This window comes from Lepidochelys kempii, chromosome 1 (assembly GCF_965140285.1).
Source record: "Lepidochelys kempii isolate rLepKem1 chromosome 1, rLepKem1.hap1, whole genome shotgun sequence".
In the NCBI taxonomy this organism is placed as follows: Eukaryota; Metazoa; Chordata; order Testudines; family Cheloniidae; genus Lepidochelys; species Lepidochelys kempii.
The window spans coordinates 214520342-214539605 of NC_136380.1; the positions used below are offsets into that span (position 1 = coordinate 214520342).

General features: G+C 45.9%; 1 protein-coding gene across 2 annotated transcripts in view; it reads left to right on the forward strand.

Moving 5' to 3' along the window:
- The window catches only part of YBX3 (Y-box binding protein 3), a 37025-nt gene extending 21403 nt beyond the window's left edge, over positions 1-15622 (forward strand). The window contains exons 6-10 of one of the 2 annotated variants that reach the window (XM_073312907.2): positions 6556-6756; positions 8658-8752; positions 11801-11972; positions 12710-12810; positions 15055-15622. In XM_073312907.2, the coding sequence (XP_073169008.1) occupies positions 6556-6756; positions 8658-8752; positions 11801-11972; positions 12710-12775 (534 nt within the window). In that variant the 3' untranslated portion in view covers positions 12776-12810; positions 15055-15622. The remainder of the gene's footprint in view (positions 1-6555; positions 6757-8657; positions 8753-11800; positions 11973-12709; positions 12811-15054) is intronic. The other variant, XM_073312913.2, reaches the window with a different exon arrangement.
- The last annotated feature ends 3642 nt before the right edge of the window (positions 15623-19264 follow it).

Consider the following 19264-nt stretch of genomic DNA (forward strand, 5'->3'; position numbering starts at 1 on the left):
CCTATTCCTCATCTGCCACTGACACAGCCTGTCTTTGCTGACACGGATACCAGTAAGAAACCTCTTAGATCTATCCACATCTGTGGAATAGTATGAGATTCCTTCAGAGGAAACATTCAAGTTCCTTTTGTAGGCACATACGAATAGTGTCTCATCAGAAGAACAAATTCGTGCTTCATCTGTTTCCCTCCTTACGAACAGATACTGTTTCAGTAACTAGTGGGGAGAATGGCAAGTGTTCTCAAGCTGCAAAAAAGGTTATGGCACCAGAGATATCAATCCCCTGTTTATCAGATTCCAGATGCAGACCAGAGACAAGCTTGCTCTGCCTACAACTGTGCCTAAGGATATCTGGCTCTCTTTGCTCTCATTTCCAAGAGAGTAGACAGAGTTTATGTTAAACCACGTGAAGGACATCAGTTAGTGTTGCTTGGCAAACTCCGTGCTGTTACCTGCAGCACAGGAAAGAAGGGTCAGTAAGGTGTTCCACTCTACCCTCTCTGACAGAGGGGATATTAACTGGATATTTTGGTAGATGTTCCTACTTACCTGTCTCACTAGGATTTTGGGTGGCCAACTGTAAGCCACATGTCCCATTACAGTTATGCCCTGTGGATACCACAAGACACATCCTGGAGTTTTTTCCTGAGGAACAGAAGAAATGACCTAGGACACTGGTTGTTGAGGGTCATGTGCTTGCTAAGTGCTCCCTAAAAGCAGCATATGATGCCTTGCACAGAAGTCAAGGATGGTTGGCCATAGGAGTGTACTCCTTTGAGGGCCTGGGCTTCTTTAATGACAAAACAGATGAAGCCCTAGAGAACATTAAGGCCTCTGCCTGCTCTTGGTGGATAGCAGTCCTTTTCCTCAACTTGGAGGAGGTCTGCCCTTCCTACTTTCAAAGTCAGGTTCCCTCACAACACCAAAGCATACAGCCCCAAAGGTGATATGCTCCACCTCCTTCTAAACTTGCTACTTGCCTCAGCAGTATAGAATCAGGTTTCGTTGCCATTGGATAGAGTCAGCATTGGCCTCTATCCAAAAGTTTTGCGAGGTGTAGTTGAGAGCTGTGCACCAATTTACATCTTGTCTCCCTATCCTCTGGATCCAGTCTTTCTTTCTACAGTATCTAGTATAGGATTTCTTCCAATTTCTGGGTACTGGACACAGTCAGTGACAAATACTCCATCCAGTTCTTCATTGTGCCACCTTGCCACCTCCCTCTTCAGGGACCCATATTCTGAGACAGTTCCGTCAGAAGCGGTGGATTCTCTTCTCAAGAAGAGCTACAGGGGAGTTTCCACAAAAACGCTGAAGGGAAAAGATTTTATTTTTTCTCTTTCCTGATCCCTGAGAAGAATGATGGCCTGAGACCCATTGTGGACCTCAGAAACCTCAACAGGTACATGTAACCATTCACATTCAGGATGTTCATGATGGGGGGCATTTATGGCTTCCTTAAAGAACACCTGCTTTCATGCAGCATCCAAATGCTTGCATCAAGTTCTGAGGTTCTGTGTGGAGACAAGGCATTAGAGTCCTTCCTTTATCACAGCCCTGTGAGTGTTCACCAAGTGCTTCATAGTGGTTGCTGCACACCTCAGACACTAAGCAATATTTGTTTACACGTCTGGTTGACAGGCTCCACAGGACCTCTCCTCAGCAGTTCAGTATGTATTCAGCGTCTTCCAGTTTTTGGGATAGTTGATTAATTGGAAGAAACCCACTTTTCAACCTGCACAAAGTATCACCTTTTATCAGAGTGGTCCTGAATGCCAGTTGGGTTAGAAACTTTCAGGATGGTACCTATTGCTTCCCAACTCAGCATAGTTGCCCCGATGCCTTCGATCTTGACTAGGGTGTGTATTGCCAAGGCCATAAAAGACAAGACATATGGAACACGTGGGATTCCAGACAGTCTGTTGATGTGGGATTCCAGACAGTCTGATGTGCTCCATCCAGATACATAAACAGGACAGTGTAGTGCTCCTAAATACTAGCAGAAACCATTCAGTCTCTCATTAAATCTAGCTGCTATATGGGAGGATTGGAGGGTGACGATATATATTTTTTAAAAAACGGCTCAGTGATCTGTGAAACGATAGGTTCTATAAGCTGTACGTCTGTACCTGGTAACCTGGCTGAAACAATAACTAAAAATAATCTTCCAGATGTTTTATTACAGGGTCTACTCACTACAATTCTTGCGAAGGAAAATAGATCTAGTGCAACACTATTAAAATTCTTTGGCCTTGTCAATGAAGTAGTGGACAAAGCAGAACCAGTTGAAATAATTAATTTAGACTTTCAAAATGTCTCTGACAAAGTCTCTTACCATAGGCTACTAAAGATGCTAAGTATCATGGGGTGAGAGGCAAAGTATTGTCATTTGATCAAAAACTGGCTAGGAGACAGAAGACAAAGTAGAATGGTCAACTTTCGTTATGGCAAAAGGTTGTGGGATGACTCAAGTTTCTGTACTGGGTCTAGTGTTTAACAACAAAAAGGGCAGTTAGGTAGCAAAATCGGCAGGTAACAGTTATTTAGGTTAGTCAGAACTAGAGAGGACTGTGAGGAAGTACATAGACTCGACCAAGCTAGGTAAATGGGCAACATGAAGACAAATGTTAATTTAACTATCCTACACAAGAAAAGGGCCTGGACATCATTGTAGACAACTCAGTGTAGACCTCTGCTCAGTGTGCAGCTGCAGTCAAAGGAGAACAAGATGCATAAGAAATGGCATATAATGCCATTACATGAATCAGTGATCTGTTTAATCTGGAATTGTAGTTGCCCTGGCCCTGGGACTAGCCCCTCCTGCAGTTTCAATCAAGAGGGATAATGTTAAGGCCTGCAGCTGTGATGCAGTAGCATAGAATGCTGTCCTTGGAGAGAGACTGGCAATGAGAGAGCAGGGAGAGGGGAAGGAGTTGGAAGGTAGTTAAAGAAGGAGGAGACAAAAAGAGGCGGTGCTGGGATAAAAAGGGGATTTGCCAGAGGAAGCTAACTGTCTGAAACACAGTGTGCAAGGAGCCTGGATGTGAGGGGCATACCTCCTTGTGAATGATGAGGTTGACCACTGGGACATTGACAGGGAATACAGTTTGGGCGCCTTGGGAATGAGTGTGGCTATCAGGTAGAGGAGTGGACCTGTAGGAAAGAGATGTGGTCATTGGAGTGTCAAAGCAAAGGAGCGTCGCAAGCCAGAGAGAGGTGAAGGTGGTGGAATAACTGGGGTGAAGCTCAGGGAGAGGAGGTGCTGATTCTCTCTTGGGGTGACACAACATGGTGTTAACAAATTTCTTTTGTGATGGTAATTTACAGTTTATTTTCCTAAGCAAGTATTTGTTACTTTATATTAATGTTCTGTTATATATATCTTATTGTCCCTACCAAACTTCTGGGTGTTTCCTTTTTAAAGTTTAACATTTAAGATTATCTCCCTTGTATTAGCTTGCCTCTGTCTTTCTGCACAGTAGGAATAGCCTAGCTGAGAACTGGGTCACTTCAGAATTGTGCATGCAGTGTAGGTCACCTCACCTCTAAAATAATATTGCAAAAATACAGGGGCTCAGTGAAGAGCAATGAAAATGGATAAGCATGGAAAAGACTGTCATATGAAGAAAAATTAAAAGATTTGGATGGCTTACCTTAGAAAGAAGATGACTAAAAAAAGACATGATAAAAGTATATAAAATGGTGTGTGTGTGTGTGTGTGTGTGTAGGTTAGAGCTTCTGTTTTTCCCTGTCTCATAACAGAAAAACAAGGGAATGTTGAAATTGAAAGGTGGCAAATTCAAAACTAACAAGGAAATATATAATTGGACTTTGGAACTTGCTTTCAGGGGATGTTCTTGAGGCCAAAAACTTAAAAAAGATTCAAAGAGGGATAGCACTATAGGGATAAGCCTATTCAGAGTTATAATAATTAATGCTCAAAGGAAGGTCTTGAAAGGGATAAACAGCTTCATGATTAAAGCCAATCTCTGACTATTAGGACAAGGTCTTCATGGAGGCCCTCCCACCCCAGCTGCAGGGTTCTTAACCTTTTTTCTGAAATATCTCATACTGGCTAGTGTTAGAGACTGGATACTGGACTAGATGGACCTTGAGTCTGAAGTAACTGGTATATTCCTGCAAAGGTGGAGGAATTAGACTTGTCCGTCCGTCCCCGTCTCTCTCTCCCTCCCCCCCCACGCTTTATAATCTATAGTGGGGAGAAACCTGGAGGAATATTTTAAAATGTTTTTGTCTTTCCTGACCCCTGCACAATGTTGTTTTGTGTTTTTTTGTTTTTTTTAATATTAGAAATTCAGGTATTTTCTACTCCCTCCTGGAAGACTTTATAGATGGCTAAAGAACTGGTAGGATTATGGCATCCAGGCTTCAGTCTCCTGTGGAACTGTGAGGGGAAAGGATTTTATTTTATTGTCTAAAAACACTAATACACTTATTTCTTAACTCTGCTAAATCATTTCCATGTACTCTTCACCTTTTCTGAAGTCAGTGGAGTTACAATGGCATAAACATGGTGTAACAGAGTGGAGAATCCAAGGTGTGAACGGCTTGTTAGGAGGAAAGAAAAACCTGAGAAAAAGATCTTAGTGAAAAAACACAAACACCCAATTCCTGTCAATTGCAGGCTATAAAGGCTACCACTCCTATTCACTGGTCCTTGTAGTAGTGCTCTATCAAAAACCAGGGAAGACCTGACTTGATTGTCTTGATGTTTCAAAGCCCAAAAAAGAGAGAAAATCCACTTTGGAGAAACACACACTTTCTTTGTACTTCCACAGAGAAGGAAAAAGGAGACTTTTTTGCATGTCACTTCTAGATTATGTAGAAGAGGTAGTAGTAAGTGTTTGTAGTAAGTTTTCTGCCATTGACTTCACTGATAGTAGGAACAAACATTTAAATGGTCAACTCTTGGGGGTGAGTGTATAGGATACAGCTCATTCCCTATGGTATGTTTGTAAAGCTCCATATAAACAGTTGATGCCATGTATGTGACCATATGGTCAACTGTGTGCAAGCCACAGAAGTCAACAGACAACACAACATATGTAGGGAGACCTAGATGAAGATTCTGTGATAAAATTTTGTTTTATTTCTTTATCATTTAGTATCATGGTGTCGTGTACACCCTGATCAAGGCCCCAACATGGTCAGCTTGACCTAAACTATAGCAAAATCCTGGATTCCATGTCTAAACTAGAAATTCTCTGGAAGCTGCATTTAAATGAAAAGGGGGAGGATTTTACTGAATTAAATTCAGATGAAAAGACCAATTAGTATAGTATTCCCTCAGTTATTTATTTGGGTATTCAATTCACAGGTTTTACACTGCCCCTAAATTTTCTTTCTTCTATATGCTGCAAGAGTTTTAAATTAAATTGCATTTTGGAAGCTGCCATGGGGAAGATGGAGGCTTTGGCAGATACGTAGGCTATTGTAGGACTTTTCTGCAGTGTCAAAGGCTCAGGAAATGGTTTGGGATTGTGGGCCATGTATATTGGCTGGAAGCTATTGCTAAAATGATCAGTTGAAAAATTGGTAGCACTAGTGATATTGTCATAATGGGATTTCAGTGGCAGCCGCAGGGACGTGCTAGGGACATTGGCTGGGAATGGTGAACCGCAGCCACTGTTGCAGACGGTCAACGTTAGCAGAATGTCTCGCAGGCCACAGGTTCCCCACCACTGGCTTAGAGCGTCTTCACCAGAAGCGCTACAGCATGCAACTGCATTGGTACAGCTGTGCTGATGCAAGTGTATACCTGCCCTAAGCCTGGTAAAGGGGATTTCCTGTAGTTCAAATGGTACAGGCCTATATTGTTCAAACTGAAGGACTAGGGTTCTAGTCTTGGCTTCTCAGAGATGTGGGGGAGTGTGACTTTTCTAGTAATCATCTGTCTACAGCACACACATCCATTGCAGTGGGTACGGGAGGGGCCTGCTGATCTGCATTGGGCTTTGCAGTGCAAGGAAGTCTTGAGGAGAAATTTGGTAGGTATGCATGCTAGGATAAGGGAGTACAATGCAGGCCTGTGGCTAGCGTGGAAGAAGGCACAAAGATCAGAGTAGGCAAATACACAAAGGGAATGATGAAATGGTATTTGCTTCCAGTCATGGCCCGTGGTACCTCCCTCTCCCTAAAATCAGTTCCTGCTCCTTGATGTTCACATTATGCCCCTTCCCACTGTTGAGTTGTTCCTTAGATAGGCTGCATGTCATCTTTTGCACCTTCCCTCTTAAATCAGACCTTCCAGCCCCTTCATCATTCTTGTTTTGTTTTTGTTTTTGTTTTCTCCTCATTCCCTTCATTGTGACTGCATCTTCTGGCACTGCAGTGCCTGGAACTGGATGTTGCTGACCTGGTGCATTCGCACTGGAGTCACAGAAAGGGACTGTCTCCTCCCTGATAAGGTGCTCAAGTGTGTGCAGTCTAGAATTACATTGGTTTTGTGTAGGGGAGGCCTTGGTTTGACATCTGCCCCCTCCCTCCTCCTCCTCCTCCTCCTGGTTCTCACTCTGTGTTTCTTTGCTTCGTCAGTACCCGGGTGAGGAGGAGGAGGAGGAGGGGAGCGGGAGCAGTGAAGGATTGGATCCTCTCATCACCGAAGGGCATATCCCAGGGTCACGGAACCAGCTGCGCCGCCCACAATACCGGCAGCGCTTCTTCCCACCTTACCGCGCAGGACAGACCTTTGACCGTCGCTCACGGGTCTATTCCCATGCTGCTGATGGCACGCAGGTAAAACAGCGTCTGGAAACTATGATTACCTCCCTGCCCTGCTCCCTTCTCCCTTGCTGACCCATCTGCCTCTACGTCTGTGAACTTGCTTCTCAGTGGAGTGATTCAGACACGGTTGTGACTGAACTTCCAGGTTGATTTTCTGCTGGTACACTTCCATCCTCATTAAACAACAATATAATTGTCCCTCAAAAAGGTATAATCCAGTTACATTATTCTGACATTCAAATGGTAATTGCAGGGTTTGGAGGACTGAGGCAGCAGGATTCAGCTTTCTCTGATGAAGAGGTGATTGAGAAACCCAGTAATCTCTATTGCAATGACCTGTGGAGTTCACTGGAGCCATGGGACACTTGTTGCCTCTCTATGCATTTGTAGTATTCATATTTCAGTAGTTCTCCAACTTTTCATTCTTCGTGGACAAGCCAGTAACTCTCCATCCTTCCCGCCATCCCCTTTGCTAATTCTGAAAGATGTCACCTGTTGTGGATCATCTGCTGTTCAACGGATCTCGCTTGGAGGAAACTATTGATCTAGAGCTGTCTGTCTTAACTCAGTCTGTGCCCAGGCATTATCCACCCCATGAAACATAAGAAAGTAAAGAAAGAAAGTAGGGGGGGAGTTCTGAAACTATGGGATTATTTTACTGTCACCTGTTTTGTAGCATGTTGCAAGCCTTCTGATTCCAAAAGGATAAGAGTAATAGTTCTATCTCAAACCACTCTAAATGTCCAAGTTGTCTTTCCCTCCTGGGTGTTCACACCTTTCAGATTGTATTTGATTACCTCTACCAGTACTATCCATTTAGCCAGCATTTGATGGAGATTCCTCTGGTTACTTTTCTGTCTGTCAGTTTTTCCACCAACAAACGGCATTACCTGATGTGCTGTTTTCTTTCACATGCTCTCTCTCTGTTTGTTTTTTTTCTTTGTCTTGATTCCACTCCCTACTTTTCTCCACCCCTCCTCCACCCCAGCAGCTGCCCCTGTCAGGCTGCTAAAAATAGTTGGCATAGCTATATGCAGGCACAGCATGTGAAACTGCAAGTGTCTTTAGAGCAGCTCTGTGTCTCTAGGAAACTTTGGAGGCAGAAAAGCCCCAGGAAGGACCTGATATATATCAAACCCCCCTTCCCCCCCCCATGATGAATAATACAAGAACACACGGTGCCCAGGGTTGGGGCACTCCCAAGCATGTGTCAGAAGCAGTTTTGGTAAGGTTTCTGCCTCTCTGGAGCAGTGAATAAGCATCCTAAGGTGGCTTTTCTACCATCTGTTTCCTTTGAGGAAGGGGAGGGGCATTGCTTTCTCGTGTACTTCCAGTTTTCTTCTTTGTCAGAGTAAGAGCCTTCTGACCATGTTGTTCTTCCTTCTTTGGTACATAGGAATTGCCATACAGACCACTGGTCCATCTGCCCTGATATCTTGCTCCTGACAGTTCTGCTTGTTGGTCCATATAGTCCAGTATAGTGCCTCGCATATTAAATATTCCTTCAATTCCAAAAAAGGAAAAAACCCTATAATGCACTTGGCTAATTGTATAATGCTTTGAAAGCTTCTGTCCCCTGCAACTGATTATTTTGCACCTTGAAGTATGAGTTCTCAGTTCCTTTAATGGACAAAGTTATACGATCTTCTTTTAAAAAAAACTTGCCATATTTGTTGACTGACGCCCTGCAGCAGTGAGTTCCACAGGTCAGCCAAATGCAGCATGAACATACATTACCTTTGATTTTGTTCTAAATTTACTGGTTGTTTAATTTTACCATGTTCCCCTTTGTTCTCATATCATGTCCCATGATCAGAAGAGGAAGGACTAGCTGGCTTTCACTCCAACCGTCTGTAGTGTAGAAATCCTCCATCAGCTGCCAACATGTCCATAATCCTTTTGTTTGGTCTTAGGGTGGTGATGGGGAAATCAAGGATGGGGTCCCAGAAGGAGCACAGCTTCATCAGCAAATCCATCGGAATCCCTCCTATCGCGCGCGCTATCGCAGGTATGTACCATACACTCTCCCCTATCCAAGCTACCACTGGATTGAAGCTGTCACAGTGCCTATATAGTACCTAAGAACATTTTGGTACAGAATCCCCAGAACTCAAAATACTTTACAAAGATTTGTGTGTAAAAAGCATTCTCGCCATTTTACAGAGGGGAAGCTGAAGGAGGGGTGATGGGACTTGCCTGCGGGTATGAGAATGTGTGGAACTAGGGTATGTGATTCCTCTTCCCTAGTCTCTGGTGTCTCAACAATTGGCAACATTCTGAAATTTGTCACACATTACCTGTTTTCCTGTATGACTACACTGCACCCAAAAAACCAACCAACAGCCCAACGCAGCAGCGAAACTTGGGCTGGTGCCCAGGTTCTGAGACCCTACCCCTGTGCTGGGTTTCAGAGCTGGGCTTCAGCTCAAGCTGGAACAACTACACTTGCTGTTTTTTTTTTTTTAAGCCCTGTAGTGTGAGCTCCACAAGCCAGAGTCAGTTGACCTGGGCTCTAAAATTTGCTGACTGGGTTTTTTGCAGTGTAGACAGACTATTTGAGTCTTACCCTTCAAGATCTAAAAGGACAGTTAGAGTCCTGATTTTAATCAGAGCATTGCAATTACTCTGTAGTATCCTGCTGTTCGGACACTTTCTGCAGGAACTGGGGGGGATTGGCTAGGTTTGAGGGAGGACCTCAAGATTAAGGACTTGTCTGCATGGGGGAAATAGCTATTCCACAACAGTTTTCTAGTGTGTACACTTATTCCAAACTGAGTGCCTTCATGTGGTTTAGCTTAATCCACTTCCAAGTCTTAAATTAAGTCCACTTGGATTAAGCTAAACTGCACAAAGGCACTCTTACTGTGGAATAAGAGTCTGGAATAGCTATTGAGCTTTAAATTCACACTTCAGCTTATTCCACAGTGTCTTCTCTGTATAGGCAAGCCTAAGGGCTTGGCTGTACTTGCAAGTTAGAGCGCATTAAAGCAGCCCTGGGTGCCCTAGCTCACTACCCGTCCACACTGGCAAGGCACGTAGAGGGCACTCTGACTCCATGGCTAGAGCACTTCTGGTACTCCACCTCAGTAAGAAGGTTAACTCTTGTTGCGCCTTGGCTGAAACACCTGGGCGTCAGTGTGAACAAGATGTTGCATTCCTGCGCTCTGATCGGCCTCCGGAAATGTCCCATAATCCCCTTAAGTCAAGTGGCCACTCTTTTCATTGTTTTGAACTCGCTGTAGGAATGCGGATGTGCCCTTTGAAAGCTCCATTTCTGACAGCCGGCTGCTTATCTGCCCCAAGACAAAGCAACCATTACTGTGGAATGCTGTGTGTGAGAGAGAGGCGGGGGAGAGGTGGGGTCTGCTGCTGTCTGAAATTACAAGACAGCATGTTGACATGCTCTCAGCCCCCCAAAAACCCACTCTCTCTCCCCCCACATACACACAACACACTCCCTGTCACACTCCTCCACCCTCCCCCATTTGAAAAGCACATTGCAGCCACTTGCATACTGGGATAGCTACCACAATGCACTGCTCTCTGTGGCCGCTGCAAGAGCTGCTAACGTGGCCACGTCAGTGCGCTTGTAGCTATCAGTGTGGACAGATTGCAGCACTTTCCCTACTGTGCTCTCCAGAGGCTGGTTTAACTCAAAGCGCTCTACATCTGCAAGTGTAGCTATGCCCTAAGTTTCTTGAATGCTCAAGATAACTGGCTGGGTAAAGGAGAGTATTGCAGAGTTATTCTTGCCACTCCTGTAAGAAAATGTGGTGACTTTAAAGGGGGGGACACTCATCAGACTGCTTTTGGGAGGGGTTAGAGAACTTCTCCCTTCCTCCCCAGAAAGCAAAATGACTGGTTAGATGACTGGGATAAAAATAACACAGTGACAGGTCAGGTGGATTTCACATGAGCGCTGGTGCCTTCCAACAGCAAGTTCATGGACTCTCTTTGGGTTACATGTTTTACATCCTCCACTGGCAATATAGGATTGTTCCCTTCACTCAGCAGGAAATTCTCCAGTCCTCGTGTTAAATGACTCACAATGGAGCTTCCACCACATCGGTTGTGGAGATCTCTGACCTCTTTGGTTTCATGAGTAGGACTGGTACAAGGAACAGGTTTAGGTAAAATCAGGACTTGCCTAATTTTCATCCGAGGCTTGAACCTGGAAACCACCAAACTTTTTTTGAGACTTGGCCCCACTTCTAATGAACTAAGCCCCTCCAATTTGAAAGGACCATTCAGATGCTTGTCCTGAATGTGTCTCATTCATCCCACAAAGAGGGCATGAATGGTGAGTGTGAGATAAGGTACCCTGAACTGCATTCATCTGGAGTAAGGTCAGATCTTCTGCTCAGCTGTAATGACTCCACATTCTTCACACAGACTCTGCATAAATCACACTCATTCTGTTAGAACTGGGACTAGAATCATTATCCTTTAGTGCCATAAACACAAGCCTTGTGCACCTTGACTAAGTCCCATATCCCCTCTGTGCGCTCCTCCTATGGGGATGACATCACTCACTTGTACATTTGAAGCTAGTGAATTACATACTGTTTTCTGTGTGAGATCAGTGGGCAGGATTTTGCCCTGCTGTAAATCCAGAGAGACTGTGGCTTTGCTGTTAAACCTCTTTTTTTGGAAAGCTGTATTGGCCCCTAGCTCCTACGGTGAGGGTCAGGATGGCTTAAGCCACATAACTAATGGAAACTGGGTGGTGGGCAGTAAGTTTTTTGGTCACCGTTTTCAATTGTATTGGCTTGACACTCTCCGACAGTGTTCTTGTAGGGTAGGAAAGGAAGCCTACAAGGGGTTGGGGTGGGTATCTTGTCCTTTGTAGCTGCAGGGAGATAGATTGGATGAATTCATGGGTCTGCACCATCTCTGATTCACAGCTGAACCCAGTTCAAGTTTGGTCTGCTGGAGTTGAAAGGGAACTTGTTTGAGATGACTCTTATCACTTGGGGAGGTTCTACTGGTAGCAATTACTGATTTTTTTTTTTTTTTTTTTAAAATATCTATTTTCTCTGCATCTCCTCCTGTTCAGAGGACCCCCACGTCCACGCCCTGCACCAGTGGTCGGAGAGGCTGAAAACAAGGAGAACCAGCATGAGGCTAATGCTATGAGCCAGCAGCCATCCCGTCGTGGATACCGGCGCCCATACAATTATCGGCGACGACCCCGCCCGCCCAATGCTCCATCCCAAGATGGCAGTGAGGTGAGAGCATCCCTGGCAATGGGGAGAGGTATATTGAGTTCTGGGACTGGTGCTGCCAACATGCACACCTAAGACAGCTCTGTAGCTATTAGCTTCCCTCTCCTGCTGCCCGTGTCCCTAACCCTGTGCTGAAAGGCATGGGCAGGGGATATCATAGGTAAGTGTTGAGGCTGCCAAAACTGGTGCTATATGTGAGGGTGGTTGTATTTGATATAATCACCTGTCCTACTAGAAACTTGCTCAAGAACCAACTCATTTCACACAGGATGGTAAACAGCCATCAGATGGGAATAACTGTTGGCCATTTCTGAACTGGATCCAGTGTCCTTGAGGTGATGGAACTCCACTGCCTTTCCCCATTCCCTCTGAGCCATCCATCTCTCTTCAAACAGGGTCTGTATTGGAATCAATGCCCTGGATGTGAAGGCTTCAAATCCCATTCCTTGATTGTTTTGAACCAGTCAGTCCCAATGACCTAGTTGCAGAGTCCAGCAAGAAGCTTAGCGATGAAAGGCACTGAGTCTCATTCTGCAAACCACATGAGACAGTTGATCTCCTCCTTCCGTGCTGGAGCTGAATTGGAAGTAGTGTGCTAAAGGCAAAACTCTACTATGGTCAATGTTTGAGGATTCATTTTTCTTGGGATTTCCAAGCCTCAATTATTGATACTAATACTGAATAGAGGAAGGGGCTGGAAATCATCACTTTGCCTATTCCATGCAACTATGTTCTTTCAGACCAAGGTGGCCGAAATACCTGCTGAGAACCCTGCTCCAGTGACCGAGCAGAGCAGTGCTGAATAATGTCCGGCTCCCAAGGCACCTTTACCATCCCTCAGGTAAGGAATATAGGAAAATCCAGAGTTTGAGCGAAATTTTCTCCTTCGCTCTATGGCATTGGTTACCAACTGGTCAATCCTAGAGGATCTTCCAGTTGATCGCGATCTCCGGCAGGGCTGCCGCTAAGACAGGCTCCCTGCCTGCCCCAGCCACATGCCGCTCCTGGAAGCAGCCAGCACGGCCATGGAGGTGGCGTGGGGCTAGGGGTCTCCCTCTGAGCACTGCTCCTGCCTGAAAGCACCGCCCCGACAGTTCCCATTGGCCGGGCACGGGGAGCTGTGGCCAATGGGAGCTGCGGGGGCAGAGCTTGCAGAGGGGGCAGCGCATGGAGCCAGGTGCCACCCACCCCAGGGGCAGCAGGGTGCGCTGGCCCCTTCCGGGAGCAGCGTGGGGCTGGAGCAGACAGGGAGCCTGCCTTAGCGGTAGCCACGCTGCACCGCCAACCAAGAGCCGCTGGAGGTAAGTGCTGCCTGGTGGGAGGCCACACCCCAGCCCTGACCCCCTTCCCAGAGCCCTCACCCCCTCCTGCACCCCAACCCCCTGCCCCAGGCTCAGCCCAGAGCCTCCTCCCACACTGCAAACCCCTCGGCCCCAGCCCAGAGCCCATACCGCCTCCTGAACCCCAACCCCAGCCTGGTGAAAGTGAGTGAGGATGGGGAAGAGCGAGTGACAGAGTGTGCGGGGGATGGAGTGAGTGAGGCAGGGCTTTGGGGAAGGGGCAGGGCCTCGGGGGTGGGGCAGGGCAGATCCTGGGTTGCACTTAAATTCAAAAAGTGATCTTGGGTGTAAAAATGTTGGAGACCACTGCTCTATGGCCTAGTAATTAGCAGGCCACTACCATCTTAATTTCCCCTTTGCACATTGACAGGGCTGTCTGTCTCCATGACAGGCTCACAAAAGTCACCTGACAATATCCTCTCAGACACTGCAGCTGGAGGGAGTTGGGTTTATTTGATGGCAGCCATGGAGCCTTGGGCAGCTGGCGCCACAATTATATTCCATAGCACAGAAATGATTCTCAAATCTTCAGCAGTTCTCTTAGCTGTGTGTGCAGGGTCCACTGCCCCAGTCCCAGAGACATTTCTAGATGGAGGTTTCCTTTTCTTGACACTTGAAGTCCAACCTGTTCCTCCTTATTTTCCATTTTTTTCCCCTCCCTAAAGATTATTTTTCTCTGTTTTTTGGGGTCTGCCCCCATGCTCATATCCAACCCACACTTCATCTAGGACTTTGGTGTGGGCGGAAGACCAGACATTAGGAATAGGGGTGAGGAACATGGCTGCAAGAGAGACTTCATCTCAGAATAGAATGGATCAGGAGCAATCCTGAAGATTTTACTTGGGGCTCAGCCTTGGGGCCAGATGACATCCTGGCATAACTCCATTGATATCAAAGGAATTGCATCAGAGATGGATTAGGGCCCCTGATATTTAAAGGCCTGTGTACCATAATTGCATAACATGAGGCCATGCTTTTTCTTCCCATCCATACAAGGAATATCAAACTGTTTTTATGATTGTATTGGGATACAACTGTGTTAATCACACTGTTCCAGTAAAGTCAGTTTTCCATCAGACAATTTTTAGATGATATGCATATAAGACTCAACAGTATCTTTGTAACTAGGTCATGAGACGTGCAGCTGAGACAAACCTGGGTGAGCTGTGTCCATACAGGAGCATTTTTCATGACACAGCCATGTGTCAATGGTGTTTGTGTCTGTACTTGCTACACTACCTCACTGTGTTTGTCAGTGCATTTTGGGAATGTCTGGTACTGTCGCAGAGCACCTCAGCAGGGGGCAGAGTGCCTGGTGGACATGCACGTAGAGCAACACCAGCAACTTGGAATGCAGTACACTGCAGGATGACCACGTCCTCAAAGTTCTTGGAGGACGGTGGACCAACTGGTTATACAAGCATTGTTGGGAAGTGGGGGTCCGTCTACACTGCAAAATAAGTGAAATTTAACTGGTTACAAGTAGACAATCATGTTCCAGACAAGGTCACTGAGAAGGGAAGCACACTGTGACTGGTCACAGCTACTAGCCATGTTGTACAAGGATAAAAGCTGTTCTTAGAGCCAATAGTCTTACAGGTTTATTGTTTTATACCACATTCCTTGCTGTTGTAGCTACAAACTTGGTTAAAAGTTAGTGGAGACAAGGCCTAGGAGTTAATGGAGGGGGGATATTTGAAGAATTAAATAAAGAAATCACTTGTTCGATTTGACCTTTCCTACAGGTGTCCTAAAGTGTAATTACAAAAATAACACCAAAGAAAGATCCAAGCAATAAAATGAAAACAAGTGATGAAAACAATGAAGATTTGAAACATCGGAACTTAAGAGAAATAAAAAATATACCAGCAGCCGAGATCCAGGGAACGCCTGCAACAGACGCATAGAGAGAGAGAGAGAGAATGAGAGTCAGAGCGACCTCCCCAGCTTCCACGGCAACTGCGGGGATTTTTAAAATGTCACCATTTCGCTATTATATATATATATTTTTTTCCCCTCCAGTTTTTCTTTTGGTACCAAACTAAGAAAAGAGAAGGTGGGGGGGAAAACCCCAACCAAAGAAATGAAATTTTAAGTCAAAAGCTTTTTTACTGGACGCTGGTGCTAAAACCTCCCATGTGTGATGAGGGATTTTTTTTTTTTTTGTTTTTTGTGCCAGTCCTGCTTAATTTCAGGACACGGGGAGGAGAAATTTCTGCTTTCCTTTGTAAGATCTATAAGAAAATGTGCAGTGTGGGTGACGTTCCTCACAAATAAAAGTGATTTAACTACCAAAAAACAAAACAAATGAAAGGTAGAAGTGTCTCTTCCATGATTACTTTTAAAACAGCTGAACTACTATATTTTGATCTTTCAGCACTTAGATAACAAAATGATAGCTGCTGTTATGAATACACTTGATTTGTTTATAGTGCCCAAAAGCATGCTGGACACTACAGAAAAATTCAGACATGCTTGTGTTGTGTCAACTTTGTGCCAACACAGCCAGTGTACGGTGGTCACAAAGCACCTGTAATATCCCCTCTCTGAGACTACCCTCCTGCTTTTGCAACCAGTGTAACCAAACTGTGTGTCCCCTTCTCTGAATGATTGCACATTCCACCATTGTGTGTATATGCCCCACCTGCAGTTGTCAGAAATTTTTTTCCCTCAGTGGTATCCATCAGGGCAGTTTGAGTGCCCTCTTCTGCATGCCACTGTATGCTGGTATAAAGGGGTCCAGGCTTCCCAAAGCCGCCTCAGTTGCTTCTTACTGCCCGTGACAGTCATTGGAATTGCTTGACGTGCCTTAGTAAATGCTCTGTGTATTTTTCTTGAAAATTTATAATAATTTTCTGGTTTTATAGTAGATAGGATTAGTTTCTTTTTTGGTCCCTGGTTTGGGATTTCCATTTCTCTGTGCCAAGGGATGCTTCAGTCACCAGACTTCAACCTTGTATCTCTTGTGTTAGGCCAATGCCTGTGTGCAACGCACACTCAAGCTGCTTAAAGTGTTTAGGGGAAGCTCATATTCTGGATCGTTACCTCAAGTCAAGGGAAAAGGCTGTTCTCACAATGGTCTTTCTGCACAGATGTATCCAGATAGACCTATTTGCGACCAAAACCAACAGGAAAGGCCATCATTGTTGCTTCCTAGAAGGTCACAGTCCCAGCTCCTTGAGGCTTTCCTTCTACTCTGATCAGACAAACTCGGCTACACTTTTTCCCTGATCCCACTCCTACACAGAGTGTTAGTATAACCCGAGAGCATGGTCCCATCTGATCTTTACTAATAGCCCCAGCAGCACTAATTCTCCACTCTACTGCATCTGCCAATGGAGGTTCCAATTTTGCTTCCATTGGACCTAGACTTAATCTCTTAAAATCACAGTCAGCTGCTCCATCTGAAACTGAAGGGGCTTCATTTAACAGCTTGGAAACTCCATGGGTAAATCCTAAGGAGGAGTCTTGCTCAGAAAAAGTTTGCAGTGTCTTTTTAAATAGTAGAGAGCCCTCCACCAGGTCTACTTACATGTCAAAGTGGAAACATTTTTCCCTCTGGTCTCGTTAATCTGGAGTTTCACCAGTGCAGTCCTCAATCTTCCATAGCCTGGACTATTACACCTAAAACAGCAATGGTTGGCAGTTATTGCTTTCAAGATCCACTTGGCAGCTGTATCAGCTTTCCATCCTCATGGACAACTGTTTATGTATTTTTCTAACTATGAAAGTCAGATTTTTGAAGGGCCTGGAAAAGTTGTACCTTTAGCTAAGGCACGGGTGGGCAAACTATGGCCCGCGGTCCGGATCTAGCCCCTCAGGGCTTTGGATCCGGCCTGCGGGATTGCCCTCCGTTGGGCTGTGGGCCCCATGCCACTCTCAGAAGCAGCCAGCACCACATCCCTGCTGCCCCTGGGCGGGTGGGGCAGAGTGCTCTGTGCATTGCCCTTGCCTCCAGGCACTGCTCCCCGCAGCTCCCATTGGCTGGGAATGGGGAACCGCTGCTAATGGGAGCTTCACGGGAGGTACCTGGAGGCATGGCAAGGGCAGCATGCGGAGCCCCCCCCTGCACCCCAATCCCCTGCCACATCCCTCCTGCACCCAAGCTCCCTGCCCTGAGCCCCCTCCCACAGTCCACACCCCTGACCTAAGCTCCTTCCTGCACTCTGGACCCCTCCTGCACCCCAACCCCCTGCCCCAGCCCTGCATACAATTTCCCCACCCAGATGTGGCCCTTGGGCCGAAAAGTTTGCCCATCCCTGAGCTAAGGGAACCTGTCTCCCCTCCTCTCCCCCTGGGACTTGATCTTAGTTTAGTCAAGGTTCCTGGGGCCTCCATTTTGAACCTCTAGCAACATGTTCCTTGCTTTATCTATCACTAAAGGTGGCTTTCTTAGTAGCCATCACTTTGGCCAGGAGAGTTGCTGAGTTGCATGCTCTGACATCCACACCACCTTAAGGATAAAATACATTTGTGCTGTCATCTGAGATTCCATTCTAATGTATCTAATTTTCATATTAACCACTTGATTTACTGACCTACATTTTACCCAAAACCACATGCCAGTAGAGAGGCGCAAACTAACACACCCTAGATGTTAGAAAAGCTTTGGCATTCTATGTAGACAGGACTAAACCGGTCCATTTGTCAATCCAACTATTTGTGGTAACTGCAAACCATGAGAGTGGAATGGACATGTGAAATACATCTTGAACAACACTGGCTACATAACATTAGTAACCATTTTTTACCACAGGAGCCCCTGGTTCAAGGGGCATGCTGTGAATGGGAGGGGGAAACCAGGATACCTATTCCATCAGGCTTTGGCATTAAGGCCTAAATTTACAAGCTCGCTGTCACTTGGGAGAGGGTCTTACAACTGCAAAGGTCCCTGAAACAAGCCTCCATTCCAGAGCAGCAAGATAGGTTCTGTTAGCCCCACAGGATCTCTTTATTTGAAATCAGTATAAGATTCCTGACTGTAATGGCTTGGGACAGAAAAGTTCTCATTCTCGTGTGGGTTGGTGGTTGAACTTTATTTAGCACCTCCACCCAGCATGTGCTGATCCTGCTGCTAATGTTCTCAAAAGAGCTGCCTGATCACTGTCTGCCTGCAGCCAAGCTCAGCCACATTCCCACCCAGTGCCCGTCCTGATTGCCTGACTCCTCTCTTGCAACTGCCATGACTCCACTCCTAGCAGCCAGGCTCCTCCAGAATGTTGAATACTCCTTGAACCACTCCATCCCTCTAACTGTACCACTTTACAGTTTCCTGGCTGTTTTAGCTGGCAAGTGCTCCACCTACTCCACCCTCTGTCCCTCTTTACATATTAGACTCATAGACTTTAAGGTCAGAAGGGACCATCATGATCGTCTAGTCTGACCTGCACAACACAGGCCACAGAATCTCACCCACCCACTCCTGTAATAAACCCCTAACCTATGTCTGAGCTATTGAAGTCCTCAAATCATGGTTTAAAGACTGCAAGGTGCAGAGAATCCTCCAGCAAGTGCCCCATGCTACAGAGGAAGGCGAAAAACCTCCAGGGCCTCTGCCAATCTGCCCTGGAGGAAAATTCCTTCCCAACCACAGATATGGCGATCAGCTGAACCCTGAGCACGTGGGCAAGACTCACCAGCCAGACACCTAGGAAAGAATTCTCTGTAGTAACTCAGATCCCACCCCATCTAACATCCCATCACAGGCCAGTGGGCATATTTACTGCTAATAAACATCAATTAATTGCCAAAATTAGGCTATCCCATCATACCGTCCCCTCCACAAACTTATCAAGCTTAGTCTTGAAGCCAGGTATGTCTTTTGCCCCCACTGCTCCCCTTGGAAGGCTGTTCCAGAACTTCACTCCTCTGATGGTTAGAAACCTTCGTCTAATTTCAAGTCTAAACTTTCTGATGGCCAGTTTATATCCATTTGTTCCTGTGTCCACATTGGTA